Source organism: Mobula birostris, chromosome 4 (assembly GCF_030028105.1).
Source record: "Mobula birostris isolate sMobBir1 chromosome 4, sMobBir1.hap1, whole genome shotgun sequence".
NCBI lineage: Eukaryota > Metazoa > Chordata > Chondrichthyes > Myliobatiformes > Myliobatidae > Mobula > Mobula birostris.
In genome coordinates, this window is record NC_092373.1 from 19,707,275 (window position 1) to 19,729,450 (window position 22,176).

A 22,176-nucleotide genomic window follows, 5' to 3' on the forward strand; every position below is an offset into this window, starting at 1 on the left:
TTGCTGTAAGAAAGGGTATTTAGTGGGATTGAGGGTGGAACAGGCAGTCACAACAAGAACAATTCTTGTAACATACTTAAAAAGAAGTCTGGTGGCGCAGTCTCTTTCGAGATGGCAGGAATTGTGAAGGTTGGTGGGGTGGAAGATGAAGTCTCCATGTCCTGTCCTGGAGGCAAGCATTTCCCGCCCCTGTCAATCACCCCTCGAGCAGAAGAACAGGAAATGGGTAAGATGCAGTCAAGGATTTTCTTAACTACAGTATAGGGAAGCTGTTGTTTAGAAATGTATTTTGGGTGCAACTTTATGGAAAGTTTCTGGTACAAATGAGATGACAAATTGGTTTTATTATTAGCTCATGTACTGAGAAACAGTGGAAAAACTTTGTTTTGCTTGCCATCCATAGGGAAGCATAGTTTGGAGCCGTGAGAGTACCCATAGCTACACCCTTGATCTGGATAAAATGAGTGGAGTTGAAATCGTTGACTCTGAGTTATGGTTTATCCAGAAATAAGTTTTGGTGGAGAGGAACCAGTTGTGCCTCTGAAGGAAGAAGAGGAGTTCCCTCATTAATCCTGCTGTGATATGGAAAGACTAAGCATAGGGCCAGGGGCTTGGAAACAGTCAAAGTGGCAGAGAGCATTGGAGCTGCCTTGTGATGACAGTCAGCTAGAAATGTCTACCTAGTTTATGATGACCTGTGTTGCTTTGTTTTGTTACTTGACTAGGCTGGACTTGGAGCCTTCTAGATATTTAACCATTAATGGTGACAAAAGTTTGTTTTTATTTGAACTGGGCTTTCATGCAAATGTTTCAGGACTCTGAAGGAGTACATTACATAATGATTTTAAAAAAACTTAGTAAATCAATGAAAGGCATCATTCACGATACTACTGGTGACTTGAATCTAGTGCTCTTCAGTGGGTACCTAAAGAAACATGTTTGAAATAAGTTGGCAGGAAAATGGCTAAAGCCATTAGCCAATTGGTGTAAACTGGCACGCCGTGAACCAATTTGTAGGGAGAAGGCAAAAGTGGGATGTGAAAGACAAAACATGCAGCACCCAAGATCACAAGTACAAGCTTCATTACTCAAGCCACATACTCAGTCCCAGCTCCATGATAGGTAATGCACGTAAAATTGCATTTCAGTTTATTTGTAGTTGCTATGTTACTGAACTAATTTGAAAAATAATGACTCAAAGATAAGTCAAATATCATTTAATTTAAGTGAGACGTTTTGCTGGGAAGTGTATTATTTATGATGGGTTAGATGGTGCTTGTTCTGGCCTAATGAATATACAGTACTTGACTCTGTACTTTGCCTTCAGTTGCTCCTTGACCCTGCATGTCCAAAACCCGATACCGCTCTGTCACTTTGCAAATGTGCCTCGAGTGGCTTCAAAAAAAGACTTCAAACTGTTTTCCATTATTCTGGTGACTATGAACATTTAAAACAGGTCAGATACTTTTTAGAAATTTAAAGTCATAAGAATAGTTGTGCATGTAGTATGTACATTTATACAATATTCCAGACACTTTGAGATTAGTAACCCTATTTAAATAGATGGGATTGAATTACATACTATAACTGCCTCTAGTTTAAAAAAAATTAGATGAAGACTTGGATGTAAGGTTGATCTACTCCCATAGCTTGGCACCTCAATACCCTGCTCCTCCTCCAATGCATTGGTTTCTACACATCTGGCAAAAGGTCCTCTTGGTTGAAATATTTTTAGATTTTATTTACAGATACAGCATGGAACATGCCCTTCTGGCCCAACGAGCTGCACTGCCCAGCAACTCACCTAATTAACCCTAGCCTAATCGCAATGACCAATTAACCTACTAACCAGTTGTGTCTTTGGAATGTGGTCACGGGGAGAATGTACAGACACCTTACAGACAGTGTTGGAATTGGACTCCAAACTATGGAACATCCCAAGCTGTAGTAGTGTTCTGCTAACTACTACGCTACCGTGGCTGGTTTGAAGTATTACATTTTGGTTTTGAATTGTCATATTGGAGGGGAAAAAAATACCAAAACTGTTTGTTTAGGGGAAAATTAAATGAGTTTCTGAAGGAAGGTGGGTTCAAATGTTTTTAATAAATGCCCTATCTTGTAGGATGGATGCATTCTTTGTACCTAGAATGAATTGCAGAAGTTGTATTTGAAATGCACCTGGTGATAGTTGTAGTGAATGCTGGGCACTACTTCAGAGTGTGAAACGTGCAGTGGATTCTGATTGGGAATTTACACATTTATTCAAAGTGAATATTGAATGCTATGGAAGAAACTCCCTTTTATGGAATTTGACAAATTATATTAAAAACAGACTTTAGTTTGACTTTGCTAGCAGCCGAATGAGTGCAAGTCTTATCTTTGATATATAGCCTATTGTATCATATTGGTAGTTCATCTTTTTGATAAGTGATTAGCCATGGTCTATCTACATTTTGAGGCTGTATTGAAAATTGGGCTTTGTTCCTTCACAAATTTATTAGATGATCTTTTTTCCAGCTGTCTATAGGAGGGACAAAATTTCCTGCCATTTAAATAGGACACTATCTGAAAAGTAGAAGAATTCTAAAGAGCTTTTGTACAATAATTGGTTTGCCCTACAATGTTAGTAGATAAGTGCATGTTTTTTTATTTGACAACCGTATTGGCCTGTGGTAGTTTAACTATTATACTTTGCCTATGATTCCTGATTTTCGCACTTAAAAGAATAATCTCAAAAAAATATTTGAAGAATAGTTAGTCAAATATTCTGGTGCATACTTTTCAAACTATCTAGTTAATCTGCAGTGTTTATTCAGTGTTGAGAATCAGATATTCAGCAATTTAATTTTTTATATATTTGATATACAGCAGAGTAACAGACTCTTCTGGCCCAACCATCCCGTGCCATCCAATTACGCCCATGTGACTGATTAACCTACTAACCTGTATGTCTTTGGAATGTCAGGGGAAACCCACGTGGTCAGAGAGAATGTACAAACTATTCACAGACTGCGGCGGTTATAGAACCCGGGTCGCTAGTGCTGTATTGGTGATATGCTAACCGCTATGCTACAGTGCCGTCCCCCATGTTCATGTTGCTAACCAAAAAGTAAATCACTCGGTCTTATTTTGTTTCATTTGGACACTGAATTTATTTGCAATTTCACTGCAATAGTGGAAGGATGGGCAAAGGGTTCTTGGCCAGATCATGCAGTTCTAAACACTGGCAGTTGTGGAAGGTCAGATATCAGTAACAGTAGACTAAGAGAATCTAAAATTAGCATTTCTGAGTTTGAAGGATGTGATGTAAAAAAACAAGCTGTCCAGTCTTGGTTAGCTAAGCAGTGTCTTAAGGTTCAAGTGATGACTGCTTCATGAGTGTGGTCTACTTCTGGAATGGATTTAGATGGACGGAGTTTTGAGAGGTGGCTACTGCAGCGTAGAAACCAGGCCCATCACTTGCAGTCTGAGCCAGACATGAAACACCCATTTATACAATTGCATTTTTATTCTTCCCTTATCTCCATGAACTCATCTCCATACAAAGGGTAATTTAGAGGCCATTAAACTTGGCAGCCCACACACCTCTGCGACATGGGAGGAGGGAAGGGAATCCACACAGTCACAGGGAAATGTGCTATACAGTTCTAGACTTCAGGATTGAACCTGGATTTGCGGCACTGAGGCAGCTGTGCCATTGCTGCCCCAGATGTCTGTAAAACTTCAAAAGAACAGCTTAGGGCTGCATTTGTCAATAACATTGTAAAATTGTTAAGCTTATCTAGTTCTTTAAATATTTTGGTTGAATCTGGAAACCATTTTGAAGGAAATTCCTGCCAAAAAGGAATGTCTGATGGCATAGTTGCAATTTACGAATCTGATTCTTCTGCTAACAGTTATTGGCCCTTTTAGTAGAATGGGCTTCTTGACATTGTACTGTTTTAGCTACGCAATGTGACTGATTTGATTCAGAGCTCTGAATATGTTAAAATTTTTGTGCTAATTTGTTTAGAATGGTGGGTCTGGTTTATTATAATATCTAGATGTTAAAATTAACTTGACTCTGGGTCTTTCCATACAAAAGATTGCATCTACATTCCAAGCAAGTTGGTCAACCTTCGTTGGCTATAAGAGGTGCATACTCCAAGGGGCGGTTATTTTGCACCTGACTTTCTATCCACATTTTCTGCGGTTGCACTTCAGCTATTTATTTGTAGCTCTTTCCCCCTTGCTTTGCTCTGCCCCGCATATGAAGACCAATGAGCAGTTTTTTTTGTGTAATTCATGGGTTATGGAAGGCTGATACTGTATAATGCTTGGCACATGCAGATTATTGCATTTTACATTTATTATACTGTGACTCATCACACAAAGTACTGAGCTTTTACCACTTAAATTTTCTTCAACAGCCTCCAGAAATAGATGTGGTGGTTGGAAAGGATCGTCAAAGTTTCTTTACCAATGGCTTGGTCCTGGGTGGAAGGAAATGCTCCGTTATCAGAGATAGCCTGTTTGTTGAAGGTGACTGCACAATGGACATCAGGACAAAGAGCCAAGCTGGAGAACCAACGTACAATGTTTCTGTAGGCAGAGCTGGCAAAAGTAAGTAGTGCAGATCAAATATGTTGGTTACCTACCTGATTTTAATATGAATCTCAAGCATGTAGATTGCATTTTTAAATTTTTTTTTGGTAGTGTGGAATTTCATTACATCACTGTACTCTTTTACAAAAATGTTAAAAGTTTTTGGGGAAATGAGCTGGTATGTTTTCCCATTCTACGTTAGTGCAGCGATTTCACCAAGTTGATCTTCTAGAAGTGTTTACCTTTGATTCTTTATATTGAAATAAGGTAAGTTCCAGGCAGATTTGTTTCCTGTACAGAAGTTAGTTTTGACTGAGCTATTTTGCACATTAGATACTTGTGTCCAAAAACATTCTTCTGTTATAATTAAAACAGCCATCCTATAGCCTGAATGTTAGCAGGTTTTCCATCTGAACTTTAGCAGTCCGCTAGCATTTAACTTTCAGCGCAGTGAGTATTTTGTATGCATATCCAAACATGGAAGTCGGTCACCTTCCTGACATTTGCAGGCAGGAATTGGATACCAGGCTTTGCCATTGGATTATATACGATAACTATTGTACTGTGATACAAGACCAAGGTCTACCAGTCTGCCACTAACTGCGTTCTGTGAGAAGGAGTAGGCAAATGTCTGTAAGGTTCTGCTGATCTGTGCTAATTTGGAAGTATTCTCACCATGCATTTTCAGACCACCTTGTTCTCTCATTTTTGGTCAGTAGTCATGCTATGTTGGTAGTGGAAGGGGTGGGTGAAAGTTGACATTAGTTCTCCAGTGGCTTGGGTGCTGTTAAACACTTTACAGTTGAGTCCATTTATACTAATATAGAAAAGTCACACTCCTGATTTTTGTATTTTGCAAGTGCTGAAGATACTTTAGGGTTGTCATTGACCTACTAATGGAGTTACTTAATCTTTCACATCATATTTATCTGGGGATACTTGATGTCTAGGAGCTACACTTGTGTGACTGGTTTAATTGAACTTTAGTTACTGGTTTCAGATGCTGGTGATGTTCTTAATATGTAATGCCACATTGAGAATGTTAGCCCCTTGGCTTGCTGATTGTTACTACTCATCAATTCAAGATTAGTTGATCAAGTTTTGCGGCCCTATTTGTTGAGGGATTGTGACAGAGAAGTAAACAAATCAGCCCCATTTTTGACCTAGTTGGAGGTAGGAACATTGGTTGAGAAGTCTTTGAATACAGTGAGGACATAAGCTTAGTGAGAATTTGGTTAACGTCATAATGCCTCAGCTTAGCAGTATAGGTAAAATAAAAGTGGCCTTTAAGCAGGTTGTTTTAGTTTATAACATTGACTACTTCAATCACTTTAAAGCTGAAAAATTTTAGGTATAGAATATTCTCAGGCAATTTTCCAGATGTTGGTGTACAGGTTTCTAAGAAGCTTATGTGTAATTAGAGTATTCATTACTGCTAGTATGTTTCTCCTAATTTGTTGACTTGCATTGGAAATGGCAATTTCTTGATTGCATTCAACAGAAAGCTCCATGCAGGAAGTTCTTCTTGCAATAATGAAGAACAAAATACAAGGCCTTTAGTATCAAGTGACCTTTAAATTGATTGCCATTCATAATTAAAGAAGATTGTAATGGTGCATTTAAAACTGTGAAGTGTATCAGAAACCTATATTCTACATGGTAAAATGTGATGGGCATAATATTCTTACTGAATAGAATTGATTCAAGTTAGGAGAAAGGCTGGTGGCACACAATGCTGGAGGAACTCAGCAGGTAAGGCAGCATCTATAGAAAGGAATAAACCAGTCAACACTTTGGGAGAAAGACAGGTACACCTTTGGTCTGCATTTTGACCACACTTTAAACTGTACCCAGAAGTCCTACAAAATGCTCTTTATTATCAGCTCAGTAAGGCCATTTAGATAAGTTTCAAAACACTTAGCTGCCTCAAGGTTTTGACCTTCAGCCTGAACAATGTTATCTTACCTTCCTTACAGTAAATTAATACTTTGGGGATGTGACTTGCTTCAACAGATCAGAACAAATACTTAAGTTACATATTTCTAAGGAGTTGGTTCATATTGCAGCAGATTAAATGTATCACGGGGTTTGCAGTTCCTGTCCATATCATTCTTATTTGGGGGTAAAATGTGTGCTGCATTGATCAAAATATGTATTGTCAGTCAATTCAGTGTGAAAGCAGTCCTTTTCCTGCAATTTCTATGCTGGGCGAATACCTATCTATACAAATCCTACTTCCCTGCACTCAACACAGAGTACTTGTCTGTATTTAGATGAATACTTGCCATTAATGGATATTGCCTACAGTATCCCCAGGGCAGTGTTCAGTGATGAATTTCTTTATCCCTAGTCTTCTATACAACTTCAGAAGTTTTTCATTATCTACTCAATCTTTGCCCCTCTTTACATGCATCAATCATTGCTCTTACTTCGTTCTTTAACTCCCCTATCTCCGTTACCAGTGCAATCTTTCTAAAGACCTACTGCCATTGATAAGGAGTTCTAGGCTTTAGATTCAATTAGGGTGAGCTTGCGGGATTGAAGTTCCTGTCTACTTGCTGCCTTTATATTTGCTGTAGAATTTTAAATTTGGAAGGTGTCAGTGCAGCCTAATCAAGAATGCCATATATTTAGTAATGCAGCAACTGGACATCTGTTCACATAGATGTGCTAGCCAGAGACTGCTTCATCTTGGATAGTAAGTGAGCTGTACTTGAATTTCAGACTCCTACGGTATAGGTGGTAGAAGGAACTCTAAATGTCCATCCTCTGGCAACTTGTTACCACAATATTTTGTGATCATCTGGTTACGTTTCTAATCTAATTAGTTTATTAATTGGAAAATGAGCAATAGTTGTTGAAATGTGAGGATATTTGATTAGGCACTTTCTTGAGATCATCGTCTGTATGACATTTACATTGTGAATGTTTTTTGTTACGCTGTTATATTTGAATGCATGCAGTATATGGAATAAGGTAGATGATCTTGTAGCACTGTTAGAGATTGGTGGGTATGATGTGGGCATCACTGATTTGTGGCTGAAAGAAGATCATAGTTGGGAGCTTAACATCAAGGATACACTTTGTATTGAAAGGACAGGCAGGTAGGTGAGGAAGATGTGGTGGTTCATTTGGTTTTTAAAAAATCATTCCTTAAGAATAGATGACTTTGGATCAGCGGATATAGAATCCTTGTGTGTAGTTATGTAACTGCAATTGTAAAAAGCCCCTGATGTGAGTTATATACAGGCCCCTGAACAGTAGTCAGGGTGTAGGATATAAATTTTAGCAGGAAATAGAAAAGGAATGTAATAAGAGCAATGTTACAATAGTGACAGGGATTTCAATATGCAGTTAGTTTGGGAAATCAGGCCAATGCTGGATCTTATGAGGGAAGTTGTAGAATGCCTATGAAATGGCTTTTTAAGACAACTTGTGGTTGAGCCCACTAGGGAAAAGGCAACTTCAGATCGGGTGTGGTGTAATGAGCCAGATTTGATTCAGGGGCTTAAGTTAAAGGAACCCTTAGGATGCAGTGATCATAATAGGATCGAATTCATCCTGAAGTTTGAGAGGAGTTAAAGTCAGACATATCAAAATTCCAGTGGAGTAAAGGCAGTTAGAGGCATGAGGGAGGACCTGGCCAAAGTTGATTGGAAGGGTACATTAGCAGGGTTGATGGCAGGACAGCAATGGCTGGAGTTTCTGGGGGTAATTCAGAAGACGCCGGATAGATAGATTTCACATGGAGTATTTAAAGGGATGATGAAGCAACTGTGGCTGACGCGCATAGTCCAATACTGCTTAAAAACGAGAGGGCATGTAGTTTACCAAAAAAAATGTTGGGAAGTCAGAGGATTGGGAAGCTTTTAAAGACCAACAGAAGGCAACTGAAAAAAGTCATACGGAGAGAAAAGATGAAATGTGAAGGTAAGGTAGCCAAAAGAGGATACCAAATGTTTTCAGATACATAACGAGTAAAAGAGGTGAGAGTGGATATTGAATCACTGGAAAATGATGCTGGAGAGGTTGTGTGAGGGACAAAGCAATAGCAGGTGAACTTAAGTATTTTGTGCCAGTCTTCGGTCTGAAAGACACTAGCAGTATGGCAGAAATTCGAGTGTGTCAGAGCAGAAGTGAATATAGTTGGTATTACTAAGGAGTAGGTACTTGGGAAGCAGAAAGCTCTGAAGGTAGTTATGTCACCTGGATCAAATGGACTTACACCCCAGGATTCTGAAAGAGATAGAGATTGAGGAGGCATTAATGATCCTTCAAGAATCACTATTTTCTGGAATAGTTCTGGATGACTGGAAAATTGCAATGTCACTCCACTCTTAAGAAGAAAAGGAGGCAGAAGAAAAGAAATATAGGCCAGTTGGCCTGACTTCAGTGGTTCGGAGGATGTTAGAGTCCATTATTAAGGATGAAGTTTTGAGTTACTTGATGGCGCATGATTAAATGGGTAGTAGTCAACATGACTTCCTTGAGGAGAAATCTTGCTTGACGCATCTGTTAGAATTCTGAGGAAATGACAGCAAAGTTGACAAAGGAGAGTCAGTGGATGTTTATTTGGATTTTCAGTAGGCCCTTGACAGATTTTTCAGAAGGCCTTTGACAAGGCGCCACACAGGATGCTTAAGGCAAGAGCACATGGTGTTACAGGAAAGATACTAGCGTGGAAAGAAGATTGGCTGACTGACAGGAGGCAAAGAGTGGAAATAAAGGTGATCTATTCTGGTTGGCTGCTGATGACTAGTGGTGTTCTGCAAGGGTCAGTATTGGGACCTCTTTTCACATAATATGTAAACAATTTGAATGATGGAATTGATGTCAGACAGTATAAAATGGGTGGAGGGGCAGTTAGTGTTGCCGCAGCGAGTCTGTAGAAGGACCTAGACCAGCTGGGCGGAGAATCATACACTTTGGTAGAAGGAATAAAAGTGTAGACTATTTTCTAAAAGGGAAGAAAATTCAAAAATCAAAGGTACAAAGGGACTTGGAAGTCCTTGTGCAGGATTCTTAAAGGTTAACTTGCAGGTTGAGTCAGTGGTAAGGAAGGCAAATGTAATGTTAGCACTCATTTCAAGAGGACAGTAATATAAAAGTGAGGATGTGACGCTGAGGCTTAATAAGGTATTGGTCAGACTATAGTTGGAACATTGTGAGCAGTTTTGTGCCCTGTAACTAAGAAAGGATGTACTGGCATTCAGGAGGTTGATGAGGAAGATTCTGGGAATGAATGAAAGGGTTGATGTAGAGGAGTGTTTAATGACTGGTCCTGTACTTGCTGGAGTTTAGAAGCATGAAAGGCCTGCACAGTTGACATGGAGAGGATGTTTCCTGTTGTGGGTGAGTCTAGGACCAGAGAGAACAGCTTCAGAATAGAAGGACATCCCTTTAAAATAGAGATGAGGAATTTCTTTACCTGGCGGGTGTTGAATCTGTGGATTTCATTGCCACAGACGGGTGTGGAGGCCAAGTCATGGAGTATAGTTAAAGTGGATGTTTATAGGTTCTTGGTATTCAGTATATCAAAGGTTATAGGAAGAAGGCAGAAGAATTGGGTTGATGGATAATACATCAGTCATAATAGAATGGCAGGGCAGACTCATGGGGCCAAGTCCCTATGTCTTATGGTATTATGGTCTTATTGGTTCACTCCTGTGTAGGTCTCAGCAGTCCATGCTGCACTACTTTATCTGAAGCCATTAGGACCATTCCCAAATTGATCAAATGAAATCTTTGAACTTGGGGTAGAGTCAAGCTTCCTTATTGCTGTAGTATAATTGAATTTTGAAGTCAGTATGAATTTGGGCATGGGGATGTGGTGTCTAAAAGATGTGAATGCTCCTTCCACTTGGATTAGCTGTCAATGGTAGCATAGTGGTTAGCTCGATGCTATTAGAGCTTGGGGCGTCAGAGTTCAGAGTTTAATCTAGGCATCTTCTGTAAGGAGTCCCTGTGTTTTCTCCAGGTCCTCTAAAGATGGAAGGAGTAGTATAATTGGTCATTGTAGATTGTCCCGTTATTAGGTTAGGTAAATCAGGGTAGCTGGGGGTTGCTGGGTGGTGTGGCTCAAAGGACCAGAAAGACCTCTTCTGTGCTGTATCTCTAAGTAAAAGATTTGAATTCTGTAAATTTTCCATGTGTTCTGCAGGGTTGATTTTTTTTCCCCCCTTCATGCTTGTCTAGTGATCTTGCTTTAATTAAACATGCAATGTCACTATTTTAAAATTCTTTATTCCAATGCCTATAAAACCACCAGTATTAGTTGAAATTGTACCTAATTTTGTAGATCTGTTTTTGTGAAATCAGAGACGCTTGTATTGGCCAAAATTGTGTTCCTTTGTGTTGTGCTTTGGTGTTAATTGCTGTCGATGATAAATTACCCTCTGCTGGAAGACCAATAGCATTGCTTTGCATTTTTAAAGCATTCAAGAAATGAAAGTTGAAGTGAATGGGAGGTAATTATGTTAGCCATTAGCTTCTGGTAATTTTTATAAATATTGTTGTAAATGATATTAAAAGATTGGATTTAAGAAATTGTCTAATTTCCCAAATTTTCTACTAAACAATTTTCTTGATTTCAATTGCCCAATCAAGTGTTGGAACAGTGTGACATTTGCTGAATGCTTTTGTCAGACTTCAAGCAGAATTTAAATTTCTGTTCCAAATTCTTTTGTCATTCCAGAAATCAGCAGCTCCATAAATTTACTACTCTTGTCCTATAATTAGAGCTTGTAATTTAACCAGCTAAATTTTGGAGTTGCAAGTTCTCTGCAAAGGCTCTCAGCATTGTGGTAATACTGCATCCTTCATCCTTGGCACTTCAGGTTAGTTGTAAAAATAAATAAATAATTCTCAAGTTGGGTTGATGGTTTTGGGCTTTTTCATGGAGTGTCAGAGATTGCCAGATGGTGCTTTTAATGTTACTAACCTTGCTTTGAAACAGTTATTGTTCTGTTATGCTACCCAAGTTGGTAGTGGTTTAACATTTGAGGGTACAGAGTCTGGAAGCACAGTAAGGTAATCTTAAGAGAAGGCCCAGGTGGTTTGGATGAATTGAGCCAACTTGGAGGGTTGTGGAAGAAATGTCATTTGCTGCTGAAAGGGCAGGTGAAACGAATCAAATTAAAGACTAGAGCTTGCGAAGTTTGACTAGCTGAGGAGAGTAATATGCCCGTTCATAACAGTATTGTATTGAAGTGAGGGGAGAGGCAGGATCTTGAACGTGTTTCACACAAACTGTGTACTACCTAGGACAACGTATTGAGCAGAGTTGGGGATCAAGGTTTTAATTCATACTTGAACAGAATACTCATCTTTGCCACTCTAGAATCTTAATGCAACTTTTTAGAATTGAATCTCCTGCCCACTGCTTAAATTTCAGCACAGAACTGTAATGAAACTTCGGTTTTACACTGATTTCTCAGAGGGCAAAGTTAGCATTGGCTGTGATAAAATTAAGTTCATTTGACAAAGGACTATATTACAGAGTAAGGAATACAGTACAGTTGCAACAATTTTTGTGCAAGAAAGGAAACTCAGTGGTAGCCTTTTTAATTCATAAGCCAAATAATCAGTGACAGCGATTGTTATGAAGTATTCTTGTGCAGAATTTTTTTTATAAAATGTCCTAGAGATCAAAAGGAATTTCAATGGCAAAGACTAGAAACAATCAGACTATATAAATTTATTGCCTTTTATTCCCTTGTCCTGTGCTATAACTGCTACTTGTATCTACTGTTCTACAACTTCCCTAAAGAATAAGCTTCCTATGTTGAGCCTTTAATTATACTTCAGTATGACGGAAGGTATTCATCCTCATTCTGTTGGTTCCCTCAGAGCACACCCATCATCCCCACTTCCTTACTTTCCTATAACCTATTCCATCACATGCCTTTCAATTTTCATAATTTTCGAACAATCCACATTAGAAATTCACTCTAGTGAGCTGAGTATCTACTAGTTATTGCATCTTTAAGATGTGTGAGGTATTTGCACATCGGGGAGAATGAAAGACCATTTTTAAAAAAAGTAGAATCTAGGCTGCTCAAGCCTGCTCTGCCATTCTGCATTAGGACTAACCTGTGCTATGCCTGATCCTTCATTGTCCAGTTCCCCACATCTCACTTCTTCCCTGATCTTTCAAATTTATCTACTGTGGATCTTGATTAATTGGGGCACATTCACTTAACCAAAGTTTCATGGAAATGTTTAAAAAGGTGGTAAAAAGACAAGCTGCTGTTTAACTTAAAGTGACAAATTCTGTATATAATGAAATACAGAACTAATTAGACTATCAGTATTACTACAGTACCCCAGTGGAGGTTGGTTGTAGGGGATTTGCAGCCCGTTCCTTAGCTAGAGCCTTCAGCATTTTGGGCATCGAGGGAGAGAGGAAGAGGAGAGCCATCCGCAGTACCACTGATGCGGTAGAGAGGGCCTCAAGATGGCTGTGGCTCAAAAGAGGCCATGGAGTCATAAGTAGCTAGCCATCTAAACACAAGCTGGGGTCTGATCAGCCCCGGCTGGGTCACTTGGAGGAGGTTGTATGATGTTGAAAGACTCGAAACACCCGATGATTCCAGGAACATCACTGAAGATGTGTCCAGAAGCATCAATAGATGTATGTACACAGCTAAAACTGTTATTAGTTCATAACAGTTTCTGATGGAGGAATTCATCCAGTGTATGGTGCTATGTTCTTTTGATTGCCTGTAAATGAATAAAATCAGCATAGACACCTAGAGCAAATAATGGACTGCCTTCATAATATGCTTGATGAAATCAAATGAAATCATCCTCCAAATCTTTATTTTCATTGTAACATTGAAAGTTGTTGATATTTTCAAATTCCTCCTAGTTCCTAACTTTTTGAAATTGTGAAATGATTTCATTTTCACTCGACTGTTTCAAACATATCTAAGCTTAAAACCACAGTCAGCAAAACAGTTCTGAATTGTCTCACTACTTATTTTTCACCAACTGTCAGTGACAAAAATCAGTGCTTCTTGAGCATAAGCACACACCACTCAAGCTACTTAAGAACTGTTCACTCTAAACGCTGTGTAATGTCTAATAGCCATGCAAGTGTATGCAACTGACGTTTGTTAGAAACTGTTTGGAAATAGGCTCTGGCTTAATCCCAATTAAGCAGCATAGTGTCCTGACTAAACAAGAGAATTCCAGCTATTTTCTTGATTAGTTTTTGTTATTTAAGGGTTGGCCCAAATAAGTGGCTGCCCTGATTAATTGGTGGTCTAATTAACTAGGGTCCACTGCATTTTAAATTCCAATGATCTAGCCTCTGCAATCCTCTGGGGTAAGAATCCAAAGATTCACATCCATTTGACATTCTCCCACTAGTGGAAGCATGTTGATATCTACTTTGTCCTGCCATCTGGGAATCTTGTATGCTTCAATAAGATTCTTTTTTATATTCTAAATTACAAAGACTGTACAGGGATCTAATTTATTTAGCTGTTTATGAAAAGTAAACTCATTCAATCATATGCAAATTCCACATTAGCACTAGAAATCAGTATTGAACCTGGTTCTCTGGAACTTTGAGCAGTAACAATAACTGTTGGACTCCTGTTACACAATTCTTATCTGTTTTTGTGAAAAATACAGCCAAAGGATATTGAATGGAGATGAAATAATTAATTGGGCTGTCCCTGGGAATTTCAAGATATGCTAAAGTAGTGATTATGATGAAAATAATGACTTGTGGCTTCTGCATAAGGTATCAGAATATTTATTTGCCTGTCTTTTTACCAGCTCTTGGATAAACCTACTGCTTTAAAAATGTCACATGTACATTGAAACACAGTGAATTGCATAGTGAAGTCAAAGAATGTGCCACATTCCAGCACCAACATAACATGCCCACAGCTCACTGTCCATATCTTTGTAATATGAGAAGAACCCAGAGGAAACCCATGTGGTCATGGGAGAACGTGCAACCATGTAGGTTTCCTCTGGGTGCTCTGGTTTTCTCCCACATTCCAAAGATGTACAGGTTTGTCTTTATATCAAGGGAGGGGCCACAGAAGGAATATTGTTGATCATGCCTCTTCCTCTCATGCATCACAATCTTGATTTAATTTTTAGTTCCTCATTGAAGGGCAATGAGCAAAGCAATACATTTACCAAGTTGCTTTTAAAGCACATCTGTACATAGACCTAAACTATGTGTACAGGGTCTTCTGTTCAGAGTGGTTGTTTCAATCTGTTTTTTAACTTGGTCCACATGTGTCCTACCCACTTTTTAAACTACTTTATGTTCATTCAATGCAGCAAAGTTGTGGACAACTGTTATTGGGAAGAGGTGAATGAATTTTGTATCCTGTCTCTGACCAGCATACCCACATTGAGGCATATATTTCATATGCTGGAGAGTCACTATTGTTTTTATACCTGACACTAGACTCTATGGCAAGCAATATCAAAATAAAATGCCTAGGCACAACTCATTTTATTTGGTCATGTAGCATGAGATGTGAATGGGGAGGAGAGGAATGTAGCATGTTTCTAACCTGGAATCCTTTGTACAGACGAACAAATCATTATTCAGCTATTTTGTCTGCCCTAACTGAGGCAACGTTGATTTCCACAGAACTCAGTCATTTCTGATTCCAAATGAGTGGAAACAAATTATTCTTGGCCTTGAGATTGCTAAAGAGGAGATCTAAAGGATGGTCTTTTACCTTCTGGCTGTTCTAAAATCTTTGTCCTTGCTGCTGTTATAACACTTGATAAAGTCATGGTAAAGTCAAGATGCGTGGAGTTCCAAGTTGATTAATTCTGCAGATGCTGGAAATTCAATACACATAAAATGTTGGAGCTCAGCAAGTCAGGCAGCATCTATGAAGGGGAATAAAGTTTTGGGTCAAGATTCTTTAAGACTGGAAAGGAAGATGCTAGAATAAGGGGGTGGGGGGGATGGTAGTACATGTTGGCAAGTGATGGGTGAAGGTGGGAAAGTGGTTGGCTGGAGGAACGGTATGAAGAAAGAAGCTGGAAGAGGCAAAATGCTAAAGAAGGAATCTAATGCGAGTGGACAGCAGACTATAAAAGAAAAGGAATGAGGAGGGGAATCAGAATGAGGGGGAAAAGGGAGAGGGAGGTAAAATTACTAGAAGTAGGGGAAATATGTCTATGCCATCAGGTTGGAGGCTCTCCAGTTGGAATATGAGGTGTTGCTCCTCCAACCTGAGTTAAACCTCATTGTGGCAGTCGAGAAGGTTATGGACAGACATGTAGGATTGTAAGTCAATTTGAAATGGATAGCCACTTGGAGATCCTGCCTTTTTGTAGTGGATGGAGTGATGGTGCTCAACTAATTTGTATCAGGTCTCATCAATATAGAGGATAGATCTCGCAGGTGAAGTATCATCTCACCTGGAAGGACTGTTTGCAACCCCAGTGGTGATGAGAGAGCAGGTGTGGGGCGGTGGGGGCAGTTGGAGCACTTGTCTCACTTGCAGGGATAAATTCCAAGAACTCACTAGCAAGAGACAAGTGGACAAGGGAGTCACGTAGAGACCATGTAGGGTTGGGTGAGAGCAGCTTCAGTGGTAGTGGATGGGAATCACTCTTTTGGGGGGAGGGGGGTCATTTCAGATGTTCTGGAGTAGAAAGTCTTATCCTGAGAATAGATGTGGCAGAAATGGAGGTACTGTGACAAAGACCTGTATTTGGAGGTAATTGCTAAAATGCCAATTTCTACCATAGACCATTAGCCATAAAGGTGGCATTCCAGTAGTGTATGCAATCAGGCAAAATCAGAAAAGTGAAACTCAAAACTATTGGAGCTGGTAATGAAGCATCCTGGGTCAGAGGATTTCAAAATATTTCAAAAATGTGGCAGTTCAGTTTATTCAAATAAGCAAAAGGATAATTTATTTAGTGAAACTCTTTTAAAGATTATCACTGTTTTGTGGGCAATGTCGATGGCTCCTGAAACATTACAATACTTTTATAATATTTTGTTAATTTTGTTTTGATCAAGAAATTGAGATTTTTGTATCTAGCATGAAAGGGCATATGCTTAACAGGAAAATTTTCCTCCCCTCACTGGCATATTAGTATTCACAACTAATAAACAGTAATATTATTGAGGTTGTCAAACATTATTTACATTGTGAACTTTTAATACAAATGTAATGTTTTAGAAAGGTTTGTCATCTTGGTCACTGTAGTTTAAAATTGAAGCTTTTAATAGGCAATCCTAATCTTTTGGATTTGTTTTTCTCCATCTGCCTCTTTCTCCAAGCTAAGATCTTGCTCAAGTGGGTCAAACTGCTATCTTGGCCAGTGAATTGAGTTTTGCAGCGTGCTTTGTAAAACTGCATTCAGTGCTGTCATAATTTAAGGTCCTCAACTTGAAGTTTTCTCTGACCTTGCACATTTGACTGAAGTGCTTTAGTGTGTATCAAGTTAATGAAAGTGTTAATTATGGCAATTAGTATTAATACTTTTCTGAGATGTTATTTTCCACTTTATACAATCTGGGCAATATGATTGGATTTAATTGGGTTTTGCTGAATTGTTAATTGTACTTAGAATTTTAAGTGGGGCTATGATGTGTTTTAGGTCAAACATGAGTAGCACAAATTATGTACTGATTTTATGAAACCTTAGAATTATGCCTCCTTACTCTGAAATGTTTTTCTGGTTGACACTTGCTCACTATGCATTTATTTAATAATGTTCATTTATATGCAGACTTTTAATGTTTCCTTTTCTTTTTTCTTTCAGTCTTGGTCTTTGTAATGGGAAAAGAAGGGACCCACGGAGGAGTCTTGAATAAGAAGGCATTCTCAATGGCAAAATACTTGAGAGAGACTGGGTTCTAGTCGGCCAGGATTGCTATTCAGTAGTTTAAAAAAAAATTGCTATTAAAGTTTCCTTTAGCAGTCACCTGTTGTTTCACGTTGAAGTTACGGAAAGTTTAATAGCAATGCAGGGTTTTGGGGGGTATGAGCCCATGTCTCCTTTGTATCCCTGTATTTGGTGGGGAAAGTAAATTTTCATTTTTTTTCCTTATGTACTCCAGCATTGGTTGTAGTCATGGGAAAGGAAAGTGTCCATGGGGTGGGTAGTCAACAAGAAAACACCATGGCTACATACCTGAGGAATTCTGGATACTAAGCAGCCTCTCCCCATCCACCTAGCAACTCATTCACCCTTGCCACAACCCAGTTGCAATGGCAGTGCTACCAGACTGTAGTTGGTTAGATTATTTTTTAATTTATCCATTTGATTCCCTTTGCCTCTTTACCACTTAATCGTAATAACATTGTAGATGTAATGGAAAGTAAATCCACTGTTTTGGCACCATTAGCACAATAACTAAATGGTGATATGCATGTTATTACTTTTGATATTGTTGCAAACAAATGGGCTGACTTGCTAAGCCTGGGCATTGCTTTGTTTTAGTTAGAAAGTTTATTGGCATCCAAAGTCACCAAACCAGGTTCTGATTATTCTCTATCTCCCTTCCCTTCCCCGTTGAAGTACTTATTGAAAATGAATGAAAAGGTGCTGGTAGTACAATCTAAGTGTTGCTGAGAGAGCACTTCCAGCAGTTACGTAGATATTTTTAGTCTTCCCTTTGTTTGAGCATGTTGGAAGAGAAAGTGCATGCCTATTTTTTGCCATAATGTTCCTGACTTAGGTAATACTTGTAATTAGTTTGCCCATTATCATTGCTAATGCACCTGGATTTCAAAACCTGTTTACATCCATGAATAACTTGCCAGCAGCTTTGAAGGTGCACTCTGTTAAACTTGTATTGTTTTTTTTGCATCTTGATTTCATGGGATGTGATCACAAAACAGCTTTTGAGATGTGTAAGTTACTTTCCCACGAACATGCCACAATACTGACTCTGATCAGTTTATTCTCCAGGAACATTCCATCTTTGCAATAGCTCAGGCACTTAAATGTTTTGCCAGCTCCTTTAATGTGAGTTTATCTTTTTAATAAAGGTTGCCACTTTGGACAATAAATATCCCAACATAACCATCACAGATGTGTCCAGATTTGAGTGCTTCATAGGACCAATTAACTTGCAGCTTGAGGGATTTTAAAAGAGCAGACTGCTATAAAATGATTGTGAAGGGTGACTGCCACCCCTCAATACTGTATTGGCAATTTAGATAAATGTGTGATAGTATGTCCATCAATGTTGATGATTTGAAGATCAAATTAGTATCTGATCAAGGCTGGCAGTCTCCTATATGGAAATTAAATATTTCAAATCAAGGGAATTGATGCATTAAACCTGGTAAGCTCATGCTGCAGAAGGAAACTGGAAGAATTGACTTATGCTCCTAATTGTTTTAAAATCTGTGGAAATGTCTGTTTTGAGCACAATACTAACTTGTGTTCGGTTCAAACAAAATGACAAAAGCTCTGTATTCATAAATGAATAAAATGGGAGATGGTATTGGTTGGAATAATCACACTTGGCTGTCTTGTGAAATTATTTTGCAAATGTTTGTGTATCCTGTGCCATACATACTGCATAGAGATTTGCTGTTGTGAGATGGATTTTAACTGCCGCTGCAAGGCTTTCAGTTGAACAGCACTTAGGGGCGTTACTCTACTCTAGCATATACTCAATGTTCAGGCCTTGTGAAATATGTACAGATTTAAAAATTCTTGTTGCTGACTTGTCCATTTTCTTTCCCTGCAATTTTGTTACATCTGGGATACAGTCTAACTCATCTGATTTTAAAATGCATTTACAGAATGCCATAATTGTTAATCCACCTTGTTTACAGACAGATGAAATAAATTTATTCCAACCATATGTTGGCTGTTTGTTTTTATGTGGACTGGGGATAAATCACTATTTCTCCTTTTAGATATGAAAATGCATTTATGGTCAAGCTCAATCCTGGCATTGCTGGTGGGGGAGAAAGGGTGCTCTCACTTGACTGGTTAGTTTTTATGAAGGTACTCTGGATACCATTGGGTAAGGAGATCCCCAAGTTTAGATTTGATGATTTGGAGGGAAACTTGCATGTGGTGGAGTTTTCCTACATCTGTCCAGTCTATAGTGGCAGGATAGTTAATAGAGCCAGGACAGACCAGCTAATTTGTTTGTTGCTGGCTGAAGAGCTATTGGAATAATACTGAATTATGTGCATGCAGTGTGGTTAATAATCTATCTTACAGCTGATGGAGCTAGGAAGTCAGTTACTTATCACAGAGTATCTAGCCTTTGTCCTGTACTTATAGTTTGAGTGACCCCACTTCATTGGATACTTGGTGCCCTTTCCTTCTAATCCTCCCTTCTTTTACCTTTGGGTGCAAAGAATGTCAGAGAGGGTCAGTGTATTGGTGCTTATTGCCAAACACTTGTGTAGGTTGAAAGTAACTGCCACCTGCCTATGTCTGAATATTACCTAGATCTTAACTGCATAGTGAAATGAGCTATTCCACTGAGTTGTAAATGGAATTGATTCTTGTCATTAATGAGATGACCTTTGACCATAGTAGAGACTGAAGCAGCTGGAAGTAATTGGGCCAGGGCACTGAGAAACCCCTGTAGTAATGTACTGGGAGTGAGTTAAATTGTCCTTCCAATGACCATAATCTGTTGTGGAATGATTACAGTCAACGGAGAGCTTTCCAATTTCCATGGATACTTATTTTCCTATGGCTTAAAGGGGATGAGGGAAAAGTAGTGTGTAAAGGAAACATAGGATTGAAAGCAGTAAAAGCAGTGGATGAGAATCGGATTAAATTCTTTCCCTGCAGTCGAGTGGAACAAGTCCAACTGTTTGTGGCTTTTCCCTGTCAGGCCCGTCCTTTGTGAATTTGGGGGGACAAATGCTCTGGGCAGTAGAGATTTTGGGCTTCGAAATAGAACATGTGTTGCCCACTTTGTTCCTTGAACGAGTTGTTGAGGCAATGCTCTTTGGCTGGGAAACTAGTGGAACTGCTGACCTGGTCCTTTGTGGTGGAAATTTGTGTAAATTGTTAGGAGGTGCTATGATTTGAATAACCACTATTTTGTACTTGTTCCATTTATGTATGACTAAAGTGACTGGTATGTTTAGGATAATTGATGGATGATATTCAAGGTAGTTAAAATGGTATCTGGTTGAAGTTGTTGGAACTGCACTTGGCAAATAGAGAATCCATCATAGTCCTTAAGTTATAATGAAAGTAGGGAGACCTTTGGCTACCAACAGCTCGGCTTTCTACAGAAAGTTGCTTGCCTTCCAAACCCACAGTACTTGTGTGGCTGGTCCAGCTGATTTTCTTGTCCTTGGTGACATTTTGCAGCCCCCCCCTCCCCCCCCGCAGCCCTATAATGGCGATTTACGCCATGGATGTTGTAATACCATTGGATGTTGAGAGGAACTGGTACTGGTTAGATCATAAGCTACTGCCCAGAACAGTACTTAACCTGCACTACCTGCCTCACTCCAATGGTTGACAATGTCTTGCTGACTGCAGAAGGCTTTTTTTTTTGAAAGAGCTTCAAATGGAATTGAATATCATCCAATCACTAATTTTAACCTTTTGAAAGACTTTATTTGGTGAGACAGTTGCCCTGAGGAACTTCTGCAGGGTTAACCAGATGATTAACATCTGTTCAACCCTACTTTCTTTGTGTAAGATGACTGCAACCACAAATTTTGCAGAGTGCTTGTTCTCTTGTTTTTGTAGCCACAATGTTCTTGCAGCTGTTCCAATAAGTTTCTTGTGATTTATTTTAATCACAATGCATGTACTTGGGTGCAAATTTATTTATTTGCTGATTCACATCCAAACCTAAATGGTGCTCGAGGCTTCCTGCATCTAAGTGTGGCTGTTTTCTATAAAGCTGTTAAGCATCAGCAGGACATAACATTCTAACCTTAAAGCTACACACACAAAGCAATGGACAAATGTAGCTAGTAAGTGTGTAAATGACACAAATTTGGAGTTGTGGATAGTGAGGAAGGTTGTTAAAAGATATAGCACGATGTAAATCAGTTGGAAATGGGGGTGGAGAAATGGCAGATGGAGTTTAATCTGCACAAATGTGAGGAGTTGCATGTTGGGAGCTCAATCTTTAGAGGAGAGTATAGTAATATGGTGGGAACTTTGATGTACAGAGGCAGAGGGACTTTTGGATGCAAGTCCGTAGCTCAGAAAATGGCACTGAGTAGATAAGATGGTACTGAAGTCAAAAGGACATGCTAGACTTTGCAGAAAAGCTGATGAATCATGGCAGCTGTATAAAACTCCAGCTGCTCCACATTTGCAATATTGTGTGCAGTTCTGGCACTGTATTAAAGAGAGGATGTGGAAGCCTTGCAGAGGGTATAGAAGAGATTCAATGTTGCCTGGATCAGAGTAATTAGATAATTATGGTCACATGAACTGAGATGCAGTGAGAAGGTTTTGTTTACATGCCACCCAGACATGTTACACAAGCACATGGAAGTACTGTATGTTACTACTGTTGTGGATGTCATCAATAAGTGTGTTGAGACTGTCTACTAAAGAGAGCAATTTGGGTATTCCCAAACCAGAAGCCATGAATGAACTGGCAGATTCACTACTTATTGAAGTCTA

General features: G+C 39.0%; 1 protein-coding gene across 1 annotated transcript in view; it reads left to right on the forward strand.

Annotated features, from left to right (window-relative positions):
* Positions 1 to 19,411, forward strand: part of LOC140196196 (profilin-2-like) — a 45,114-nt gene extending 25,703 nt beyond the window's left edge. The window contains exons 2-3 of the mRNA XM_072254983.1: positions 4,410 to 4,602; positions 17,353 to 19,411. Coding sequence (XP_072111084.1) covers positions 4,410 to 4,602; positions 17,353 to 17,450 — 291 coding nt within the window. The 3' untranslated portion in view covers positions 17,451 to 19,411. The remainder of the gene's footprint in view (positions 1 to 4,409; positions 4,603 to 17,352) is intronic.
* Positions 19,412 to 22,176: the final 2,765 nt, after the last annotated feature.